The sequence below is a fragment of the Ipomoea triloba genome, chromosome 10 (genome assembly GCF_003576645.1).
Source record: "Ipomoea triloba cultivar NCNSP0323 chromosome 10, ASM357664v1".
Lineage (NCBI taxonomy): Eukaryota > Viridiplantae > Streptophyta > Magnoliopsida > Solanales > Convolvulaceae > Ipomoea > Ipomoea triloba.
In genome coordinates this window covers 13,086,877-13,109,238 of record NC_044925.1, presented here as the reverse complement: position 1 = coordinate 13,109,238, position 22,362 = coordinate 13,086,877, and the positions used below count along the sequence as shown (strand labels likewise).

The 22,362-nt window shown below is 35.7% G+C and overlaps 2 protein-coding genes across 2 annotated transcripts; one reads left to right on the top strand and one right to left on the bottom strand.

Annotated features, from left to right (window-relative positions):
* Positions 1–2,478: 2,478 nt before the first annotated feature.
* Positions 2,479–8,190, bottom strand: LOC116032790 (probable transcription factor PosF21). The gene is made up of 6 exons (XM_031275508.1): positions 8,054–8,190; positions 7,730–7,796; positions 6,783–7,582; positions 5,638–5,770; positions 3,964–4,048; positions 2,479–3,157 (listed from the first exon to the last, which is right to left on the bottom strand). Exons 3-6 carry the CDS (start codon positions 7,484–7,486, stop codon positions 2,769–2,771), a joined length of 1,311 nt encoding a protein of 436 aa, XP_031131368.1. The 5' UTR covers positions 7,487–7,582; positions 7,730–7,796; positions 8,054–8,190; the 3' UTR covers positions 2,479–2,768.
* A 3,787-nt stretch (positions 8,191–11,977) lies between these two features.
* Positions 11,978–13,868, top strand: LOC116033155. Its single transcript, XM_031275915.1, has 3 exons — positions 11,978–13,324; positions 13,408–13,581; positions 13,659–13,868. The coding sequence occupies exons 1-3, from the start codon at positions 11,978–11,980 to the stop codon at positions 13,866–13,868; spliced, it is 1,731 nt and encodes a 576-aa protein (XP_031131775.1).
* The last annotated feature ends 8,494 nt before the right edge of the window (positions 13,869–22,362 follow it).

Genomic DNA, 22,362 nt, shown 5'->3' with positions numbered 1-22,362 from the left:
CCTGAAATACACAGAACGATTACCTAGAATACACAGAATATTAACATAAATACACAGACCAGCCGAAACGAAAAACGTGATTTCCAAAAAAAGGGACGGTTAGTTTACAATGCTCAAAACGACGTCGTTTACGTATGTGGTGCACGGTATAATTTGCCGTGAATGAGCGTCCTTGGTGGTAATTGTAACTTGTAAGCCACTGAACCAATTAATTAATCTTTTCTAACACTAAGTAATGCCCAAAACTTAAGAGTTTAATTAATGTTGGTTCTGATAGCTACTGAAGTTTGCTTAATTGTATGGTTGCAATTTCAAATATACCCAAAATCTAATAGTCGCAACTCTCTTTTAGATCTTCTTTTGTTAACATAATACTTCATTCTACTTTGAGCCCGGATGAGATTATCCTCCAATTGGACAATCATGTCTTTTCTATCGTCCTAATGCCGAATCAATTTGTGCTCCTTTTATCAAATAGTGGAAAGCATTGGTGGATGATAACCATATATACAGCCTGAAACGGGGTAAGCTACAAAGAATTGTCGTAATTGGTATCGTACGTACCAAAACTCAGCTAGTGCTAACCATCTCAACCATTGTATAGGATTGTGAAAGGTCATGCATATCAAGTATGTCTCCAAACACCTATTTACCCTTTCAGTTTATCTATATGTTTGGGGATGGTAAGTGGTGGATAGGCTAAGTTTTACCCCAAAGCTTTTAAACACTCTTTGCCAAAACTTGCTCAAGAACACTTTGTCTATCTCTATTTGACACGATGTTTTGACTTTTGAGAAACAGTTTCCATGAATAGTTTAACCAAAATCTCAACTTTGTAGGGATGTGAGAGGGTTATGAAGTGGATATAGTTCTTCAATTTGTCTATAGCCACCATAATGAAATCCTTACCTTAGTGACTTAGGTAATCCCTCGGATGAAGCAAATATACACCCAGGTAAATACAAGTATTCCGGAGGTCCTCCTAATATATGCTTAACCCGATGGACAGATCGAGGTGTCAAGTTGGTCTAGTTGGGAGCGTCTGTAATAAGATAGTAGTTGAGTGTGAAAATGCCCCTTTTTTGTAGCAATTAATATGCCTTATATAGGCGGAGCAAGGGGACACATGTTGAGCCCTCGACATGCTCCCCACATGTAATGTGTGGATTTGGTGGTCATGGCAATTACTCCAAGTGTCCTAATGACAACGATAGCTTGATGAGACGTGATGTGACAGTGCATTCTATCTAGTAGGTAGTTGTGGGGGCCAGCCGTTACTAACAAGTGTCTAGTGTCCAGCTGATTCAATTACCTTTTAGACTAGAGGTAATCGGGAACTAACCGTAGAATTCAAGTTAGGCATCGAGTGGTAACATGACGTGCAATCTGGTCCGGAAATACAATCGGTCTAAAACGGTCTTGGTTAGATGTGGTGGGCAGGTGCGCCTAACGAGGTCGATTGGGTACAAAAATGGCTCTACAATTTATATTCCCTATTATATAGCCTCCCTTAGCCCTTGCCCTGACACTATGCTGTGAACGGGGCGAGGGGTAACGGTTTTGCCCAAGCTTCTCAAGCATAAAGCTGAAGTCAACCACAAGAGTCGAACCCACAAAAAATTGATACAATGCAATATAAAGACTTGAAATTAAAACAATTAACTTAACAATTTAAAGTGCTAAAAACGAATATCAAAGATAATGATAAACTCAAATGCAAAATAATTGAATCAAAACTCAGGAAGGTAAACATACAAATTATCAGGAACCAGAATATCAAATTAACAATCGAAAATGGAAAAGCCTATGAACATGAATCAACTACCATTACTAGTTTTGCATATTAGTTTAACTTGCCAAACAAATTAAGAGTTTGTTCTTTTCTTTAATATGACAACTCCGTATGACGTCCAGGGTAAATAACGTGCTTTAACAGTTCATGCACTTAAGATACTTATTTAAACAGTTAAAACTCATTAAGTCCTAAAAGAACTACGAAATTCCTAATTTATGAACCAAATAAATAGTTTGATAAGACAACCAAACTATCTACTGTGCTCCACACAACGGTTCACACAATAATGATTGTCAATTTTTCATGAGACGAGACAAAACCATCAAGGTTCTATAATTACCCCTGTATGCATAACACTCTTTGTGAATGTAATGATATAGAACAAGGACGTGGGCTATTGAACTATAGTTTTCTTTATGTGAGGGACTAGAAGGAGATCATTGAGACAAGTATTGAAATAATAATGTAAAGCTAGGTTGTCATGAAATAGCACTTTGAGCACATTTGATAAAGACCGGGTGTCCTGCTGCTTGAGCCAATTGCTAAACCCACATCTTTGCTTGACCAAAAAAAAAAAAAATCCCAAGGAGAAGCATCCCCTTGTCCTTTATGAAAGGATTGAAGTTGCAACAATGAAACAATACTTTCAAGAGGATATACAAGTTGTGTATAACAATGAATACTAGAGCCAAAATTGAACTTTCTTTCTTTCTTTAAGAGATAACACATGCATAACCTACAAACAATAGAGCACTTAATATTTATATAGAAGAATGAAAAAAAAGTTAGAGAAGGAATAAGACTATCATTTTAACCAACTACGATTCCAAGGGGCGCTTGAGTATTATAGAATAAAGGTGCGGGCGAGTCTATGCATGCATCCTAATCAACGGTGAGTTACAAAGGCAATAAAAGATTTTGGATCGACTGACTATCTAGAGTTGGGACAAAACAGATTCCTTTCCATCTCATCTCAGTCCTTCATAGAAGTGCAGCTGTCAGAAGCATGCTCAGTCAGAGCACTTGCTGACAGTGAACTTCGCAACTTTGGGTCCCCGGCTTGGTGCAAATGTTGTTCCTGTGGCTGCAGAGGAGGCGGTTGCTGCTGTGGTTGCAGTTGAAACGGGTGTAGTTGATGCTGTTGAAAATTAGGCGGCTGTTGCGGCTTTTGAGAATGTAACTGAAGCTGTTGAAGCTGATGTGCCGTTAACAATGTGTGCATGGCATGGTTGTTGGGATAAAATTGCTGCCCAGCTCCAAAGGATGGACCAAAGTTCATCATCATAGGTCCACCGTTTGCCATGCCTTGCCCAGTTAAAACTTTCAGATGCTGTATCTCCTCTTTTAGAGCATCATTTAAGGCTATACATATCAACAAACAAATAAATAAATAAGAAACATGAGCAAGGAATAAGTTAAGGTGGGACTCCTTTTGCAGCAAGATTTAAGACCATACAAGGCAACATGTCATACACCACACTCAAAGCCCTATAAAACTTTATGATCATTCAAATTTTCGAATGAGTTTACTTGTGATATAAAATTATACCGCCTTTAGTGCTTTTAGTTCTTCTATATAATCTTTTCACTTGAATTCTTGAATTTCATTCATTATCTTTAATAGAGTAGTTATTTTCACATTTGTTCATTTTCCGTTGACTGGGTTTTCCAAGCACTCCCAAACACGAAAAACCCGGAAAATGATTTCCGGAAATCATTTTCCGGGTTTCCAAACACACCCTAAATGTTCTTTCTCCCAAAAAAAAAAAAAAAGAAAGAAACAAAACAAAACAAAACAAAACCAAAAATAAAAAAGGCCATTTACTTACCCAAAAGAACATAAGTTTCACTTGCTATGCTACTTCGGATATACAAGACACCCAAAGAGCAATTTGCTTTAAAACATTAGAGAAAATGGGCATACAATTAGCATTTAGAGTTTAAGCAATTATATATTGGAAGAGGGAAGCGCTAAATAATTTACTACTCCATATATGACAACATGAGAGGAAATTTAGTTCTCAAACTATGATTAGCCAAGCCATGTAATCCTAGCTTTTTTTTTTCTCAGTAAATGTTATCCACAACCAAAATGATAGGATGAAAATGAAGAGAGAAAATAGGCATAAGGAGAAAAAACACTAGACAGTATTATAAGATATTCTTACCATCTTGCAAGTGCACTTGTTGTTCCATTGTTTGCAAGCGCAGCTTAAGTTCACTGTTCTCAGCAGTCAGGCCATTTGTATCTCTCTGTGTTTGAAGAAAACCAAACAAAATGCGTCAAATATATGAATTATTTATCATGTATCGATATTAATGAAGCATAGCCATAATGGACTGTAAGAGATGTAGAATTTAGAATTCATGTAAAAACATAAACATGTTTGATTCATTTTTGGGTTTGTAAAGGCTGTTAATGGGACACAGGTTTGAAGTAATAATAATGGGATGGGAGGGCTAAAGGAGAGTATATGTGGAGTAGAGTGGGCCACGGGGTAGACCACGGATCAGGTGGAATGTGATCGGGGTTGCAGTAGCATAAGGTAGGATTAAAGAGCGTTGGATGTGCAAAAAGAGGTGGGAAGGTCCCAAGGCAAGGTCAAGGAAAGCATTATGACAAGTCAAGGGAGATGGACGTGGTTAGTGGAAGTTGACTATTGGGATAAATAGCCGTGGATGTGCCATAAATGAGGGAGAGAACTTCTTTAGTTACTCTGTAATTTGGAGACATAGAAAAATAGAAAACAAGCTTTACCATACAGCTCCTCAATCTTATGGCACTCCAAACATTAGATTATTTTGAAAACAATCTTATTTTAAGAATTGAATTTAAGAAAAACATGTAGACATTCTATAATGGGAGGATACAACAGATTCAGAGGGATAAAACAATCCCACCCACTGAACTACTGGAGAGCTACTTAAGAAATTCTTACATCTGATGATCTTATCTTTAACCTTTGGGACTCAAAACATAAGATAGGTATGTGCTTGGTTGGGCAGGTGAATTGGGATAAAGGAGAGTGGATGGGCGACAGGTGGCAGGTGGGGCAGGGTCAGATATGGGTTGGGTTGGGGGTGGAGGGGCAGCCGGTGGAAAGCATGGAATGTATGATTAAAATATTTCTACTCTACAATCAACAAGGAAAAAAAATAAAAAAGCAAGGGAAAAAGGAAACATTTTGAAATCATTCTTTGAGATATGAAAAATCAGAAGTGTCACCACTGGATTTGAAAGCAGAAAACAAATCCTTCCCAAAACAGGCCCAACCATAGCCTATGGCACTCCAAAGATTAGATTAACACAATCAACTTTCATGTTTGAGTTTAAGACAAAACACATAAAAATGTATGATCAGAATCTCAGATGATCTTAGGCAGGATAGGATAGCGTCAGTTAGATAAAACAATCCTATACGCTGGAGAGGTCAAGACAGAAAGGAATCCTTATTTCCTGATAATCTTATCTTAGCCTTTGGCACTCCAAAGTCCAATAATATAGGATAAGAGTTGATAATTTGTTTTGTACCCCACACGTACAAGCACATTCAAAATTGTACCCCGTATTTGTTTGACAAGGACAAAACTACATTAAATATTAAAACATGGAGATCAAACTGCAAATTATGTGGCCTAGCAAGCCCAAACAAATTTTAATCAACTAATCTTAACCTTCCCCACCAAAAGCACCATCCCTTCCAAATGAAGGAAAATACTAACTGGAAAAGAATCACTTTTTGTTCGACAGGTAAAAATATAAGAAAAAGAATTAAATTCATTGGAAAGAAAAGTAACAAAAACAGTTGAACTAACACAGCAAGAAAGGCAACAAAATTTACCTGCAACAGGGTCAATTGTGCAGACAATGAAGTGGCTTCTGTCTGCAGAGTCTGGACTTTTCTCTCAAGCTCAGCTATATACCTCATTTTCCTTTCCTTCGATCTAGCAGCTGATTGTCTGTTGGCCCAGATCCTGGTATACAGAAGTATAGACAAGATGTCACAGAATGCATAATTTTTTATTTATTAAATTTTTAAGAGTCACAGAATGCTTTATTTATTTATTTTGATGATAAACAAAATGCAATGTTAGCAGATATGTATTCTATTCCTCCCATTTCTATCAAGTTGTTTGAGTAGAAAGCATAGGTACTGGAGATTAGGAGTTAAAACACTTGCCCCTACAGTGAAATCAGTATTCCTTCAAACAAATGATAAGATGAAAACTATAGATAGAAAGTATGCGTGTAGGACAGTCAACTCACTTATATTCTGAGCTTAAAGCAAGATATTCCAGTAAAATTATTGGTCTAAACAAGAAATGAATAGCATGATAATCTGACAATAAAATTATAGTCAACCGGTTCATGCAATGACAAAAAGAGTAATACAAAGTTGACATATAACAATAAGGATATCCAACATTTACAGAGATTTAACCACGTCCCACATTTTTTCATGTTGCAATAAAACTTATCTGACAGCCTGAGAAGCACCTTTACAATCTTTGCATGACTCCGAACATACTTTTGATTTTTCTCAACAGTTTGATGCAGTCTATATAAAACACCTATACAAAACGCCCACCCGCTAACACTTCTCTAATTTACTGCTATTATCTAATAAAGACTTTCTTTATCTTTATGTTCTAAATATGCAATGGAACCTTTAATATCACGAATCTGGATGATGATTGAAAGAATAAGGTTGATGTGGAGCAGTCTTTAAAACGATACATGGAACCTAAAAGGAAAAGTTCTTCCAGGTATGAGAAAGCCCCACCCTCCCCTAAAACAAGTTCTAAACAAAAAAGCTTAACAGAAGAAAGAAATGAAAAATTGAAAACTGCAATACTATTTTCTAAAAAGTATTTCAGGAAGACAATCAGGAACGATCATAACCAGCTGGAAGATTCAATGATTTAATAAAGCTCATTTGTTTTTCATGATTAAAAAAAAAAATCAAGTTTTCATCTGGATGGTTACCTCTTTGCACGCTTTGGATCGATAAGAGCAAGCTCAGCAAGCTTAGCAGCAGAGATGGCTTTCTTAGATTCAGCAGCAGATGGCTCATCAGTACCTGATGTCAGCATTTCTGGCTTGATGGTAGTTGAACCATCCATTGACTGACTGTGCTGATGTCTAACTCTGGGCTTCTCACTAACCGCAGAAGTAGCATTCTCAGCTATTGGTGTCACCAATGCAGGAGCTTGAGATGAGCCTGGAGCTGTAGCCACTGAAGAAGATGATCCACCCACTTGCAATGGAGAAGTTGCAGATGATGAATTGAACTTATCCATATCAAGGTACATAGAAAAAAGATCCTCCTCAGTCTCATCAGACAGCGAGGGTCCATCTAATCCACCGACAACGCCAAGATCACTATCAAAACTGATGTCATCAGGAAGAGTAATAATCTCTGAGTGAGCACGTCTGTGGCCCAATTTCTTTGGTGGGTTATCAGGCATTTGGCTGATATCCTGACTAAACCGGTTTGATTCTGAAGGCACCCCAATACCAAAGTGACCTGATTCTGAAGCACTTGCAGAGGGTCCTAATGGAGGCAAATTGAATGATCCAGAAGGCTCTGGCTTCCCACTGAAACCATTACCAAGCTGCGAAAAATGCGAATATCTCCCTGATGGAGGCAATAAACCCCCTCCAAGGGCTGGAGATTTATCCTTATCCATGTATTAAGTCCTCAAACACCCACACAACCACTTGAGCTTAATAACCTAATGAACCCCCAATGCCTGATTTGGGAGCCCCTGATAAATACTAAAACACTTGAAGCAAAGAAACAAAAGACGAACTCAAACAACTCAGCTCAAGAAGAAGTGTTTCTTTTCACCAATATATCAAAAGATTTCAAACTACTGTAAGCATTAAAATACTAAAGTAATAGCTACAAAGACAACCCTTACAAAACATACATATAGGCATAGATAGATGAATGTTCCGCAAGATACGTCTCCCAATGAATTCTCCTGAAATCCAGCCCTAGAAATGATGAAAAAAAATAATTAATTATAGCATAAGAAAAAAATGAAGAAAAAAAATCAATCGAAATTCCAGTAATTCTGCAAATTTATTGAACAACTAACATGCAACAAGAGATAGAGAACCGAAAAATCGAGAGATCAAAGCATCATTTAATTTCACATATAAGGCAAACCAAAAAAGAAAAAAAAATGCACATAAGATAATTAAACATTAAAAAAAATTATATAAACGAAAAAGAAGAACAAGAATCTTACACGAATGTGTTCCTTGTTATGAGATTAGATCTCCAGAAAAAGAACTGAGAAAATGGGAACTTTTCACATGGCAGAGAGGGAGGGAGGGAGGGAGAGGGAGAGAGAGAGAGAGAGAGCGCTTCGGACAAGAGTATATATACCCAGACAAGTGTTTCTGTGTGTTTTCGGCTATGCGAGTTGTCACAAAACTTGGTACGACGCTACCTTATTTAGTACTCATCCTCCATTTTCGTTTATGCTTATTTAAGTTTATTAATAGTTCTAATTTCTAAACATATCAAATTTTTATCCAATGATATGACATTTGATACGAGTTATTGAGTATTTGAGTTAAATATGTAAGAGCATCTCAAATAGTTATAATTTTTAATTTTTAATGAGTTATTGTTCGAAGAAAAAAAAATGTTAAATAAGAAATTTACGTGCTCTTTGAGTGCGTGCAGTAAATGCGCCTTTTGAGTGCTCCTTGTGTGCTCAACGCCCAGGGAGGGGGAAGTTTTTTCCCTTTTCTCTCCTCCTGGATCTTACAAAAAATCATTTTTCTTGCAAATATAATTTCATATCTCTTCTCTCCCCTCCAAATCATTATCTTGCACCTCCAACTCATCCAAAAAATTAAGAAAAAACTGCATATGGAGATGCTCTAAATGCATACCAAATAGTAAATTATTTGGTAAAAAATTTCTCTATGAAAAATGAAAAATGTTATTTTCAACTACAAAAAAAAAAATAAAATATTTTTTTTAAAAAAAATTATTTACATTAATTACTCATAAACTAAGGTGATCCAAACGAAAGGTCACATGTTCGAGTCTCATCCCAATTAAAGATACTGACACAATCATGTTGAACAGATACTATAAATAGGTTAGATTGTAGAATAAAATAAAATAAAAGAATAATCTAATACAATAATAATACATTGCTCATAAATAATATTTCCTACATAAATAGGTGATTTTAGCACTAGAATGTAATATTGCTCATAAATAATATTTTCTACATTTCATTTTATCTGTTTGGTTTGGTTAATCAAGTTTATTAGAGCTAGTTTTAATTCATGTTTTTATAATGTTAAATTTAATATTAGTATATAAAATTTATATATTTAAAAGCTACATTAAAAGTACTATTAAAAAATAAAAAATAATTTAAAATATTAAAGAAAAGAAGAAATGATTCGTTTGACCAATAAATATTAAACAAGACGTGTAAAATGGATCTGATATAGTATAATTATATTTAAATTATTATTTCAACTTGAGAAAACACAAAAAGGTTTTTTTTTAACCTATTTTACTCATTTAATTCATTTTTTCTTAAATATAGCATCATGGTGAACTAAATTTTATTTTATTTTTATTTTTTTTGAGTACTACTAACTCTGTTACAATATAGTATCTCTTCATAATTACTTTCTCAACCTACTGAAGCACAAAGAGTCAACAGTTGCCTCCACTGAGTCTTGAACCCACTCCCCTCTATATAGGAGTGTAAACCGGGTGTCACTATATTAATTTAACGTTAACCATTGAATCCTCTATATTTAGAAATCTTATTGATGAAAGAATCTAAACCATTGCAAGTTGTAATAATTTTAGTTAAATCTTTTAGAATTATTAATTTAATACCAAAATTTTCATATTTTAGTATAAGTGTAGTCAATTCTTTAATTCAACTCAAAAAGATCGACTCAACTTAAATTTAACTTTTTTGAGTACTACTGACTCTGTTACAATGTAGTATCTGTTCATAGCTACTTTCTCAACCTACTGAAGCACAAAGAGTCAAGAGTTGCCTCCACTGAGGCTCGAACCCACTCCCATCATCAATGTTGAGTGGGTTCGAGCCTCAGTAGAGGCAACTGTTGACTATTTGTGCTTCAGTAGGTTAAGAAAGTAGACAGAGTCAGTAGTACTCAAAAAAAAAAAAGAATTGCCACTAATATTATTGAAATATTTTAAATTTGAAACTAAATTACTAAATTCGAAAAGTTTGATTTATAATTTTAAAATTTACATTTTTTAAAAAGGGAAAATCGCACTTTTGGTCCCTCAATTGTTACCCGATCTGCAATGTGATCCCCCATTGTCAATTTTGGTTAATTAGGTCCCTACTTATCACCAACCATAGTCAATGTTGCCCCTTGGTCAGATTTGACTCTAACCTAAGTTAAGAGCATGGACATTTCAGTAATTTCGCAGCCCATGATTCTTACCGTTGTCAAGTTACGCAACCAAATTACCCCCAGTTCACATTTGACCTAGGTCAGCCCTCATTTCACATTCTCAGCCCTAATTTGCGCATTCATCTGACTGGTACGAAGAAGACGACAAACGAACTAGGTTTGCGAGAGAATGACAAGTAGGAGGATTAATGGCTCCAATACAACTCCTACGTGTAAGTTCGGCTACTTGAACTAGCTTTTTTTTTTTTTGCAGTGAAAAAGTAGAAAGTTGTCTTCTTTGCTTTGTGTTGTTTAAAGACATGCTAGCATGTGCAATGTGTTGGGTTGTGGGATTATTGCTATGTGGGGACCAGTTTGAGTTCAATAATAGTAGATATCCGACCTTGAAATTGCTTTTTGTACATTTCTTTTTCGCATGTGCACTGTGTGGTTAGGTTACTGTGTTTTTGGGTTCTGTGGTAATTGCTTAGTGGGGACCATTTGTATTGCTATGTGACTTTATTGTACCCACATGGGGACCATAGGTAGTGTACTGTTTGTGAATTTATTTGACTGTGAATGGAGCAGTCTTTTGTTGCTGCAAAACTGTCAAACCTTAATTGAATGGAGTTTATTTCTTTGTATATTTTGATTTTGCTGCAAAACTATATAAGTGACCTTGAATTTAATGGTTTATTATAGATGATGGTGAGGATTCATGTGTGTTTACAATTTGTCTGCATATTGGTGGTAATTTGGTATGGAAGCCAAAAGTAGAATATAGGGATGGCTTTGTGGAGTATTTTGATCACTTCAACTGTGATGAGGGTAGTTTATTGGATTTATGGAGGATGGTGAAACAATTAAGATTTGCTGATAAAAAGGTCCAATTCTGGGTTAAGGTTAAAGGTAGGAGAAACACACAAAAAATTGAACTGAGGAAACTGAGCACTGATGCTGACATTTTAGTGCTTAATTTAGAGGTTCCAACAAACAAAGAGTTGGATATATATGTTGAACATTTATATGATGATCAATGGGATTATGAGGTAGAGATATCTAGGTCTTTGGGAGATGATGCACTGATGACTGATGAGGGAGATGAGGGCAGTGAACAAAATTCTGAGAGGGAGGTTGATGGTCCAGATAATGAGTTTCAAGAAATTGATGTGGAAGTGAATGGTCCTACTTCAAAGCATAAAGTTGATGAGGTTGAGGTAGAAGTTGATGAAGTTGACTGTGTATATTATTCTGAAGAAATATTTAGGAGTTTAGATGATTCTGATTCTGAGAGGGAATGTAATGGTTCTCAAATTGTGTTCCAAGAAAGAAACCTGAAAAAAGATGGGTTTAAGTTTGTTTTGGGCATGATTTTTAAATCTGCCTCTGAATTTAAGTGGGCAGTGAAGTATCATGAGGCAATGAGAAGGAAAGATGTAAAATTTGTCAAGAATGAGGGCAGAAGAGTTAGGGTTTGTTGTAGGCACAATGATGTTTGCAAATGGACAATTTTTGGGTCAAGAAGCAATCCTAGATGTCCATTTCAAATTAAGACATACAACTCTGAGCACACATGTGGAGACCAAGATGAAAATAGGACTATTAACTCGGGTTTCCTTGCAAAGCTGTACAAAGATGAGTTTAGACTGAATATGGAGTGGGGAAGGAGATAATTTCAAGAACATGTAAAACAGAAATTGCACTGTCAGGTTACAAAACATCAAGCCTATAAGGCTAAGCAAAAGGCTAAAAAGGAGATGGAAGGGCAAGATTCTGATCAGTTCATGTTGTTGAATGATTATTGTGAAGAATTAAGGAGAAGCAATCCTGGGTCCACTGTGAAGATGAAACTTGATGGTGAGTTTAGTGTTAATGGCAAACCTAGGTTTCTTAGGTTGTATATTTGCTTTGCTGCTTGCAAAGAAGGGTTTCTGAGAGGGTGCAGACCATTATTTGGGTTGGATGGCTGTCATTTGAAGGGTTGTCAAAAGGGTGGTCAACTATTAAGTGCTGTTGGTGTTGATGGAGACAACTGTATGTTTCCTATAGCATTTGCCACTGTGGAGGGAGAATTGAAGGAAAGTTGGATATGGTTTTTACAACAGCTAGACAGTGATTTAAACATAGCAAACAACCCTCATGCATGGACAATAATTTCAGATAAACAAAAGGGGCCTGCTGTTGAACAACAATTTCCTGGAGTTGAACACAGATTCTGTATAAGGCATATGCATGCCAACTTTCTCAAAGATGGATTTACTGGAAATGTTCTGAAGCAGATGTTGTGGGGTGTTTGTAAAGCAACAACAGAGGTAGAATTTAAGATGAAAATGGAGGAATTAAAGCTGGAAAATGAAAAAGCAGCTGAGTGGTTGGCAGCCAGAGATCCTAAACACTACTGTAGGGCCTTTTTTAGCACCTTTCCAAAGTCAGATATGTTATTGAATAACTTGTGTGAGTCATGGAATAGTACTATACTGAGTTTCAGGGACAAGCCTCTCATGACTATGTGTGAAAAGATTAGGCTATACCTCATGGGTAGAATGCAAAAGAATAGAGACAAAATGAAGACATATCCACATAAGATTTGTCCCAAAATATCTAAGTGTCTTGAAAAGGCTAAGGAAAAGTCAGCTAGGTATAGTACTTACAAGTCTACTGATAATTTATACCAAGTTGATGATCATAACTTCAAGGCATTCAAGGTGGATTTAGCCCAGAGACAGTGTAGTTGTAGAGGTTGGGATCTGACTGGCATTCCTTGCAGTCATGCTGTAGCTGCTATTAGGAAACAGAGAGAAAGCCTTGAAGATTATGTGCATCAATGCTATACAGTAGACAGTTATCGAAGAGCTTATGAACCTGCAATCCTTCCCATTCAGTCTTCAGAATTATGGCATAAGGTTGATCTTCCAGCACCACTACCTTCCAAGTATAAGGCACAACTTGGTAGGTCTAAGAAAAAGAGAAAGATAGATCCACTTCAAGAGAGCAAGCAACAAAAAAGGCCAGTTAGAACAAAGAAAGTAGGGGAGGTGAAGAGGTGCAGGGTATGTGGAATGACAGGTCATAATAAGACCACTTGCAAGGGTAAAAATCCACAGGTAATGCTATTATACCAAATTTTCACTTTTATGCAATTACTTTAACTTGTAAATAAACTTAAGTTGTATAGGTCTCTGAACAGGTTGAAGGGCAAGCTGAGGTTGAAGGGCAATTTGAGGTTGAAGGGCAATTTGATGTTGAAGGGCAAGCTGATGAAGAAGGGCACTCTGATGTTGAAGGGCAAGTTGATGTTCAAGGGCAGTTTGAAGATGTACCAGTTGAAACACAAGTACCTGCATTTGTACTTGATGAACTGGTAATGTGATGCAGTTTTTCTTTTAGCACCTTGTTCTTGTAATAACCTTAAACACTAATTACCAATTCTTTGTATAGGGTTCTCAAGAGATAGTGGGATCTCATTCATCACAAACACTGCATAACCAAGCTGTACATCAGTTATCATTAATTGCTTCACACACAACCAGTTCAAGTGCAAATGCTGCTGATGACATGCTGAGAATTGGCCAGAGAATCATAACTAATGTTGTTCTTCAAAGATTGGCCAGGCCTACAAAAATGATTCTGATAAAAAAGAAACAATGAATGGAGTTTATGTATTCTTTTTGTAAAATGGCTACTGACTTTCTAAACAATGGATTTACTTGGCATGTTGGTAGCCAAGTATTAGCTAAACAATGCTGTATGATGTTTTGTGCTGGCAGGCAGAAACAATGATAGGGCAGAATCCCTATTATGTAACTGAACATCGTTTTTGCTGAAATGGTATTTTGTGCTGGTATGCAGTTTGATAGCAGTTTTGATGATGTCTATTTCCATTTCCATTACATTTGGCAGTTTTGATAATGTATTCTGTGGTCATTTGGCCATTTCCATTACATTTTGGTCATTTGGTCATTTAGTCATTTGGTCATTTGGCCATTTCCATTACAGCAATCTAACTCTACACATTATCAATAAGGTAATGGCATTACCATTTACTCATTTGGTCATTTGGCCATTTCCAATACACCAATCTAACTCTACACATTATCAATAAGGTAATGCCATTACACACACTACTAAAAACCAAAACAAAATTTCTATGAACAAACTTCCATTACCAAATGTTAATTTACAAACTACTAAAAACCAAAAGGGAAACAAAAAAAAAAAAGGTCTGCATATAAAGCAATCCCATTTACACACTACCATTTGAATTACCAATAATCTAATTCCATTACAAAACCTACTTCAACTGCAATATATTCGCACTTGGTTCTACATTTCTCATACAATACATAAAACAAACAAAACCAACAACAATTCCAAATCCAAAACCATAAAAAAAATTGAATTTCGAATCCAACTTCTGCTTCTTAAGACTGGCATTTTTTTCTCCAATTACTACTTGAAACCTTTGCATCTCAGTCTCTTGCTTATCTAACCGCTTCAATAAACCTCGAATCACTTTGGCCACACGGTCGGATACATCGGAGTCCAGCCACTGAAAATACCTACAATTCCCTATCCCCTAATATTCAAATTCAATTACAGAAGAAAAATTTAGTTTTTTTAGCACCTAAAGAGAGCAGAGAAAAACAATTCAATAAATGGCTTACACGTACTCCATAGCGTGGGCATGCTCTAAATCGCTTTCCGGGGTTGGCATAACTCCACGACATTCCTACCGGAGCTACTTCGCCGCACCAACATCGGACTTCTGGAATCCATTCTACTGAACCGGAGTTGTTTGAAGACATGCTTCACAAACCTAGGTCGTCGCCGTTCTTCGTAGCAGTGAGATGAATGGAAATGGCGGATTACAAATTTGAGGTGAAAGGCTGACCCTATTTGAGGTGAAATGTGAAATGGGTGTAAATGGGTTGCATAACTTCAGTTAAGGTGAGAACCAGGGGCTGCGAAATTACTGAAATGTCCATGCTCTTAATTGAGGTTAGAGGCAAATCTGGCCAAGGGGCAACATTGACTACGTTTAGTGATAATTAGGGACCTAATTAACCAAAATTGACAATGGGGGATCACATTGCAGATCGGGTAACAATTGAGGGACCAAAAGTGCGATTATTCCTTTTAAAAATTTACTAATAATCTTATTTAGAAATAACAATAAAGTAAAACATGTACGGTGTAGGTATGGTACGTGGTCTAACAAAAAAAAAAAGACTCAAATACATTTATAATTAATTTATTAAGATTAAAAAATTCTTATGAATAATATTATCATTTTATAATAAATAAATAATATTTTGATCTTCTAAAACATTTATAATGTTTTAATTTTCTTCTTGTCAAATTCATTGCAATATGTCTTCAATTATGTTTCTAATTAGTTTAAATTTCATTAAAATTTATATATATTACTTTTAAAACAATTATTAATAGTGATACAAAACTTAATATTATATTGTTCATATATACTAAAATGTATTATTATTTTATAATATGACATTTAATTACAATAGGAAATGATAAAAATATTATTTGTATTACTAATTGATAAAATTTTTGTTAACTACGTTTTAAATGTTGAATTAATATTAATATCAATTTCGATTATCTAATAAGAAAGTGACACATTTGTTTTACTATCAACTAATAAAAATAGACTTTAAAAATCTCATCCAATAAGAAAGTGATTCATAACCCTTACTTTCAACCAATAAAAATAGATTTTAGAAGCTCTATTTTACTATAATTAGAAAGAAAAATGCTAGTAAAGAACAATTTGTAAACTAACAAAATGGGAGAGAATAATAAATATATGTGTGTTGTGTTTGTTGGGGGTTGTTAGAATATAAAATGTACATATTTTGTTAGAATATAAAATGTAGGTGTTGCTAAAGTATAAAAATATTTGTGTCGAGAAACCCCAACTAATAAGTAGATCAAAGAATTGGTTTGGTAATCACAATGTAAGGTTCTAAGTTTGATCTTCAATAGAAACGATAATAAATATAGGCTGATTTACCTCATTGTGATCCTTTATTGGCTAGAGCACAATGCAAGATTTACTAAATACAAATATTTTAGTAGTTGTTAGGGTTTCTCTAATTAAAAAATAATAATAATATTTGTGATTAATGAGATTAACTGTATTTGTGATGAATAATGAGATTGATACGTTAAAAATGCAAAATTCAAATAAAAAACATAACAAGTAATGCATACATGTATGGGGAGTGGGGACACAAAAAGCATACATATTTGACTAAGATTGATGGAATATAACAAGTATGCATGAGAATTATAAAAAGTTCATTGGAACCTGTAAAAATATAAAAATGAGATACTTATAAAAAGATATGTATTTAATTAACTAGTACGGAGTATAACATAAAAATCATGATTCATGTGTGGTAAGTTTTAAAAACAGTTTACATTTATTATTTGAGATTGATGAAATATAATTTTGATTTAAGGGAAATTTGTAGTTACTATATAATGGCATGCTTTGAGTGAAACTCACTTTGTGACCTAACCGACAAAGGATTACAAGTAGGTAAATCAACCTAAGTTGCCTATAAATTATTGTCTCAAATAAAATAAAATAAGAGAAAATGTGTTTTTGGTTCATCAATTATGTAAAACGGAGTATTAGCTATTTGATCACTGTTTTTTCATCATTGTAAAAATGCACCCTGACTTAAAAAATTTGCAATTTTTCTCTCAAGAAATGGAACCATAAACCTCCAATGAGATTAAAGGTTTTTTTTTTCAACCACTAAAATATAGTAATTAAAAGAACCAGAGTTAACCTTTTGGTCGTAGTCATATAGATGAGATAGCGTAGATCTCTTCAAACTTAACCAAAGACTCTGGGCTACTCTTTGGAAGTGTTTTGTCACCATTGAAGCCTTAGTCAACACCAATCAAAGTTACATGATTAAAGGAATAAAACACACTTTTCTTCGACACAAAAAGCATAGGTATTTAATTTTTTTAAAACATTTTTTTTGGGTCTTAGCATTACAATTGCCTAATTAAGATCTTTTCCTAATGTTTCCATCGTACTAGGATGTCAATCGAGCCAGCCCACTTGGCTTCGAGTTAGCCTTGTCAAGTTGTTGCGCTTATCGATCTTTTCTCTCTCTCTATCTCTTTTCTCTTTTTTTTTTTTCAAGTTTTTGGTCGAGTTGGCCATAACCCAAAACATCGGTCGTCAAGCTTTGTTGGAAAAATAGCATAAAATGACATTTTTAGTGGCTATTTTGTGGTACAAATATATGTGGGGTCCACTTCCGATTTGGGTCGGGTCAAAGTGGATTATGTGGGGTCCACTTCCGATTTGGGTCGGGTCAAAGTGGATTCGGGTTCTTCGTAGTTCGATTTGGGTCGGGTCAAAGTGGATTCGGGTTCTTCGTAGTTTGACGAAGAGATTGATATATGGTACGCACAAAACGGATAATGGGTGAATGAGAAATTGGTTCTCAAAATTGACTCATTTGAGTTGGAAAAAATGGTGGGAAAGCTTTGAAGTAAGCTTTTGTCCCACATTGATTTGGGAAGTGGGTTTGCACCACTATTTATACAATAGCCTTTTTATGGCTTAGTAAATTGTATAGCATAGAGCCTCTCTCTTTCGCGAAGAGGGGTGCAAATCAAATCTCAAACTGAGGCTGAAAAGGCTTGAACTCGTGTGCGCCGGCACCTGCGGGCACGAATGTCGTCCGGAAAATTCTGGAAAATTGGCTGAGACCAAGAGGACTCGATAACGATCCGGATCGTAGTCGCCCCTCTGGTACTTAATTCATCTGTTACGGAATTAATTTCGTATGGGAAAAGGGCCAAATACGCCCCTAAAATTCAATTAGGCACCTAAACTTTTAAAAGGGTCAATTAAACCCTTTAACATGTCAAAATGAGTCAATTAAGCCCAATAACCAGTAAATGACCTGTAATAACAGGTCATTTCAATTCTGGCGACATAATCCGGTAGCCGACAACATTTTTCAGCGACCGGCGACGGTGAGTCAATTAAGCCCAATAACCAGTAAATGACCTGTAATAACAGGTCATTTCAATTCTGGCGACATAATCCGGTAGCCGACAACATTTTTCAGCGACCGGCGACGGTGAGTCAATTAAGCCCAATAACCAGTAAATGACCTGTAATAACAGGTCATTTCAATTCTGGCGACATAATCCGGTAGCCGACAACATTTTTCAGCGACCGGCGACGGTGAGTCAATTAAGCCCAATAACCAGTAAATGACCTGTAATAACAGGTCATTTCAATTCTGGCGACATAATCCGGCAGCCGACAACATTTTTCGGCGACCGGTGACGGTCGAATTGTCGCCGGTCGCCATCTCCGGCAGAATGGCGACCAAAAGGTCGCCTTCTCACCGGAGGTCGCCTTCCAGTTGAAGGCGACCAAAAAACATCATCGCCTTCTCCGGCGACATTTCCGTCGCCTCCGTCGCCTTCTCTGGGTCCCCTTCTCCGGGAGAAGGCGACATTTCCGTGGCCTCCGTGGCGACGGATCTGGTCGCCTTCTCCCGGAGAAGGCGACGTTTCTGGTCGCCTTTTCTGGGAGAAGGCGACGGAAATGTTGCCTTCTCCCTTCTCCAGCGAGAAGGTGACCTTTTGGTCGCCCTTCCGCCGGGGATGGCGGCCGACGTCGCCGGTCGCCGGAAAATGTCGCCGGCTGCCGGATTATGTTGCCAGAATTGAAATGACCTGTTATTACAGGTATTTATCGGTTATTGGGCTTAATTGACTCATTTTGACATGTTAAAGGGTTTAATTGACCCTTTTAAAAGTTTAGGTGACATGTTAAAGGGTTTAATTGACCCTTTTAAAAGTTTAGGTGCCTAATTGACTTTTGGGGTAAAGTTTAGGGGCCTATTTGACCCTTTTCCCATTTCGTATTAATTCCAATTTTTAAATTTTGAATTAAATCTCAAGTAATCAGCTGTTATAGGAGTTAAAAGTCTGATTTAATTATCAGATTAATGTCATGGTTAATTGCTATTTAATCTTCAACCCCTATATATATTCGTTGGTGGAAGTAGTAGATTTACACAACCAAGATACACACCAAAAACAACGAAATTGTTTTCTCTCTCGAAACTATGCTTCTACTCCTTTCTCTAAACTCTATTCATCAGTTTGGGTGCTCAAACTGTGAATCGTAACACGTTTTATCCTGGGAAACCTAGGCTACAACGCTCCTAGCACTTTTGGGAGGTAGCAAATAAGGTTTTAAGGAAAGAGTGCTTCGTTCGACTCGTGTTAACCCTTTCCAAATTATCATTTTCGTTCTTATCATTGTATTTATCCCAGAAATATTATTTTCGTAGTAATATTTCCCAACAGTTTAGAGTCACCAAAACGGACCCAAATCTCTTAATTGAGCTTGTTTAGCCTAGTTTTAGATAGGGCATGATGTATATTTCTTTGACTCGGCTCGACTCATTTAGTCCGTAAGGGGTTCTCAGGTTATACAGATTGGCTCGTGTAACCCGCTAGCGAACCCGTATAATTATTACCCTTACCCCCACCCCAAGTTTATTTAAATATTTTTTATAATTTAAATGTGATTTGTATTAGAATTTAAAAGTATTGTTAATAGTAATAATTGAACTTTTACAACCCATTTGGTACACTGTAATTTGGTTGTAATTGAATTGAAATTCAATGAAAGCCTCAATTACATTGTTTGGTTGGAGAGAATTGCAATTTCGCCCCCATGAATTGCAATTTGTTGCTTCTAGGAAATGAAGAAAGGGATGAAAGGACAAATATGCCCTTAGTTGTCATCGTCGTCGTTGTCGTCCTTTCCATCCCCTAGTTCCTTCATTCCAACCAAACGCCTTGTTAGATTCCAATTGGAAACTCATAAAATGACTTTTGGAAGTTATTTTTCGAATTTTCTCGTGTTTGGGTATTCAAGGAAAATAAAGTCAAAGGAAAAGATTTATTATGGTCAACAAAAGAAAAAAAAAGCTCAATTTGACGAAAAAATGTCTTCATAGATTTTCAGTAGGAAGACATTTTTCAAATTATTTATTTTCTAATATTTATCTTCACTTTCATCTCTTTTCAAACTAGTTTCTGAATTATTATTACCACCACCACTACCACACCAACATATATATATATATATATATATATATATATATATATATATATATATAGAATTATAATCAAATGAGACAAGCTATTTAGGTGAGAAATGCGAACAACGTGAGTGCACATAGTCTACTTCACGAATGCACACACCCTAAACTGTGTGCACTCATGTAGGCTAAGTGCACACACTTCGGGCTGTGTGCATCCGCGTAGTAAACTGTGTGCACTCACGTACTAGTTCGCATTTCTCACCTAAATAGCTTGTCTCATTTGATTATAATTCTATATATATATATATATATATATATATATATAGAGGATTTGGATCCAGTGAGATCACCTCATTTAGACGAGATTGTGAGATTAAATCGTGGTCATTAATTGTTTCTTTTTAATGGTTCAGATTGGATGTGGTTTTTTAGATGATTTTAGGTAATTATGCTATAAAGAGGGGCTGTTCGGTCTTTTTGCAATTTGATTAATTTATTACCATTTTAAAATTAGGTGTTACTTTTTATGTTGTTTCCATACGAGAAGGTTAGGAATTTTATTTTTGAGAATAAGGTTAGGAATTTTTTGTGCTCCGTTTTTTCCCCTTTCCGCGTCCGCTGTTTTCCTTTCTGCGAAACCATTCGCCTTCGATCTTTGCTTCTCCAACAATCTCCATGGCTAGTTCTTCTTCCAGGCGGTTTAAGCGGCTTAGGAGGAGTTCATCGGGTGGTGGTTCAGGTATTCGAATTTGAAGTTGATTTTTGTGTGATTTTGTATTCGTATATTTGTTGTTTGGTAGGTGATTTTTGTTCCGTTTTCTTGTTTGGACAGGGTGGGGGAGGGGCGATGGTGAGTGTGTGGTGTGTTACGACGTGGGGAGGCGGGGCGATGGGTGATGTGTGTTGGGCCGGGTGCGGCGGTGTGCGAGATGGTGTTACAACTGGGTATTTTGGTGGTTCGCCGGGGTGCGGTGTGTTATTTTATTTTTTTTACTGGTTTATTTTTTGGGTCTGTCGGTGGGTTTCTACCGGTGTGCTGCGGGGAGCAGCTGGGGCAGAGGGTTTTTTTTTTTTGTTCGCTAGTTTTTTTTTTTTTTTTTTGGTTTTGTTTTTTAGGTTCGGAGTTGAGTTTGGACAATGGGGGGTGGTTTGCAAATATATATTTCTGGTTTCGTTTTTAGGTAGGTACATTTTATTTTGTTGTTGCAAATATATTTTGCTGATTGTGGAAAATTTAATATGTAATTTGTATTTGTATTTTTCATTTTGATTAATGTTTCTTTTGTTTTGGGAGTTCCGGTTGTGGTTTGAAATTGTCATTGTTTTTTTTTCATTAGTTTTAAAAATATTTTTATGGTGTTGGGTGTGTGGCAGTAGGGGTAGGTTGAAATATGGCACTGAAGTACACTCCAAGTTAGAGCATGAGTATATAGTGAAGTACACTTCCAAATTAGAACATGATTATAATATCATTATTAGCACTCCTAAATTTTTAGTAATATTATATCATTGAAATATGCCAAGTTTGTGGTGTGGAAAGGGAAATACAGAGTTAAAGTAAGAAATTTATATCCTAAGGATATTTTATGTGATAACTCTTCACAGTGTGTTTTGGGTCTGTGCATTGTAGTTGTTAGTATTGTGCGTTCAGAGTTTAAGTAAGAAATTTAGTAAATATCATTGGGTCACTGTGTAATTTTGGTTTGNTTTCTCGCCCAAAATATTGTACATTAAAACAATTAAAACAATAAAATCTATATATATATATAAACAAAATCCTCCAAAACGAAATCCTATTTCCCGTCCAAAATATTGTACTTTAAAACAATTAAAACAATAAAATAATATTAAAAGTACAATCTATATATATATATAAACAAAATCCTCCAAAACGAAATTCCTATTTCCCGCCCAAAATATTGTACATTAAAACAATTAAATCTATATATATATATATATATATATATATATATATATATAAACAAAATCCTCCAAAACGAAATCCTATTTCC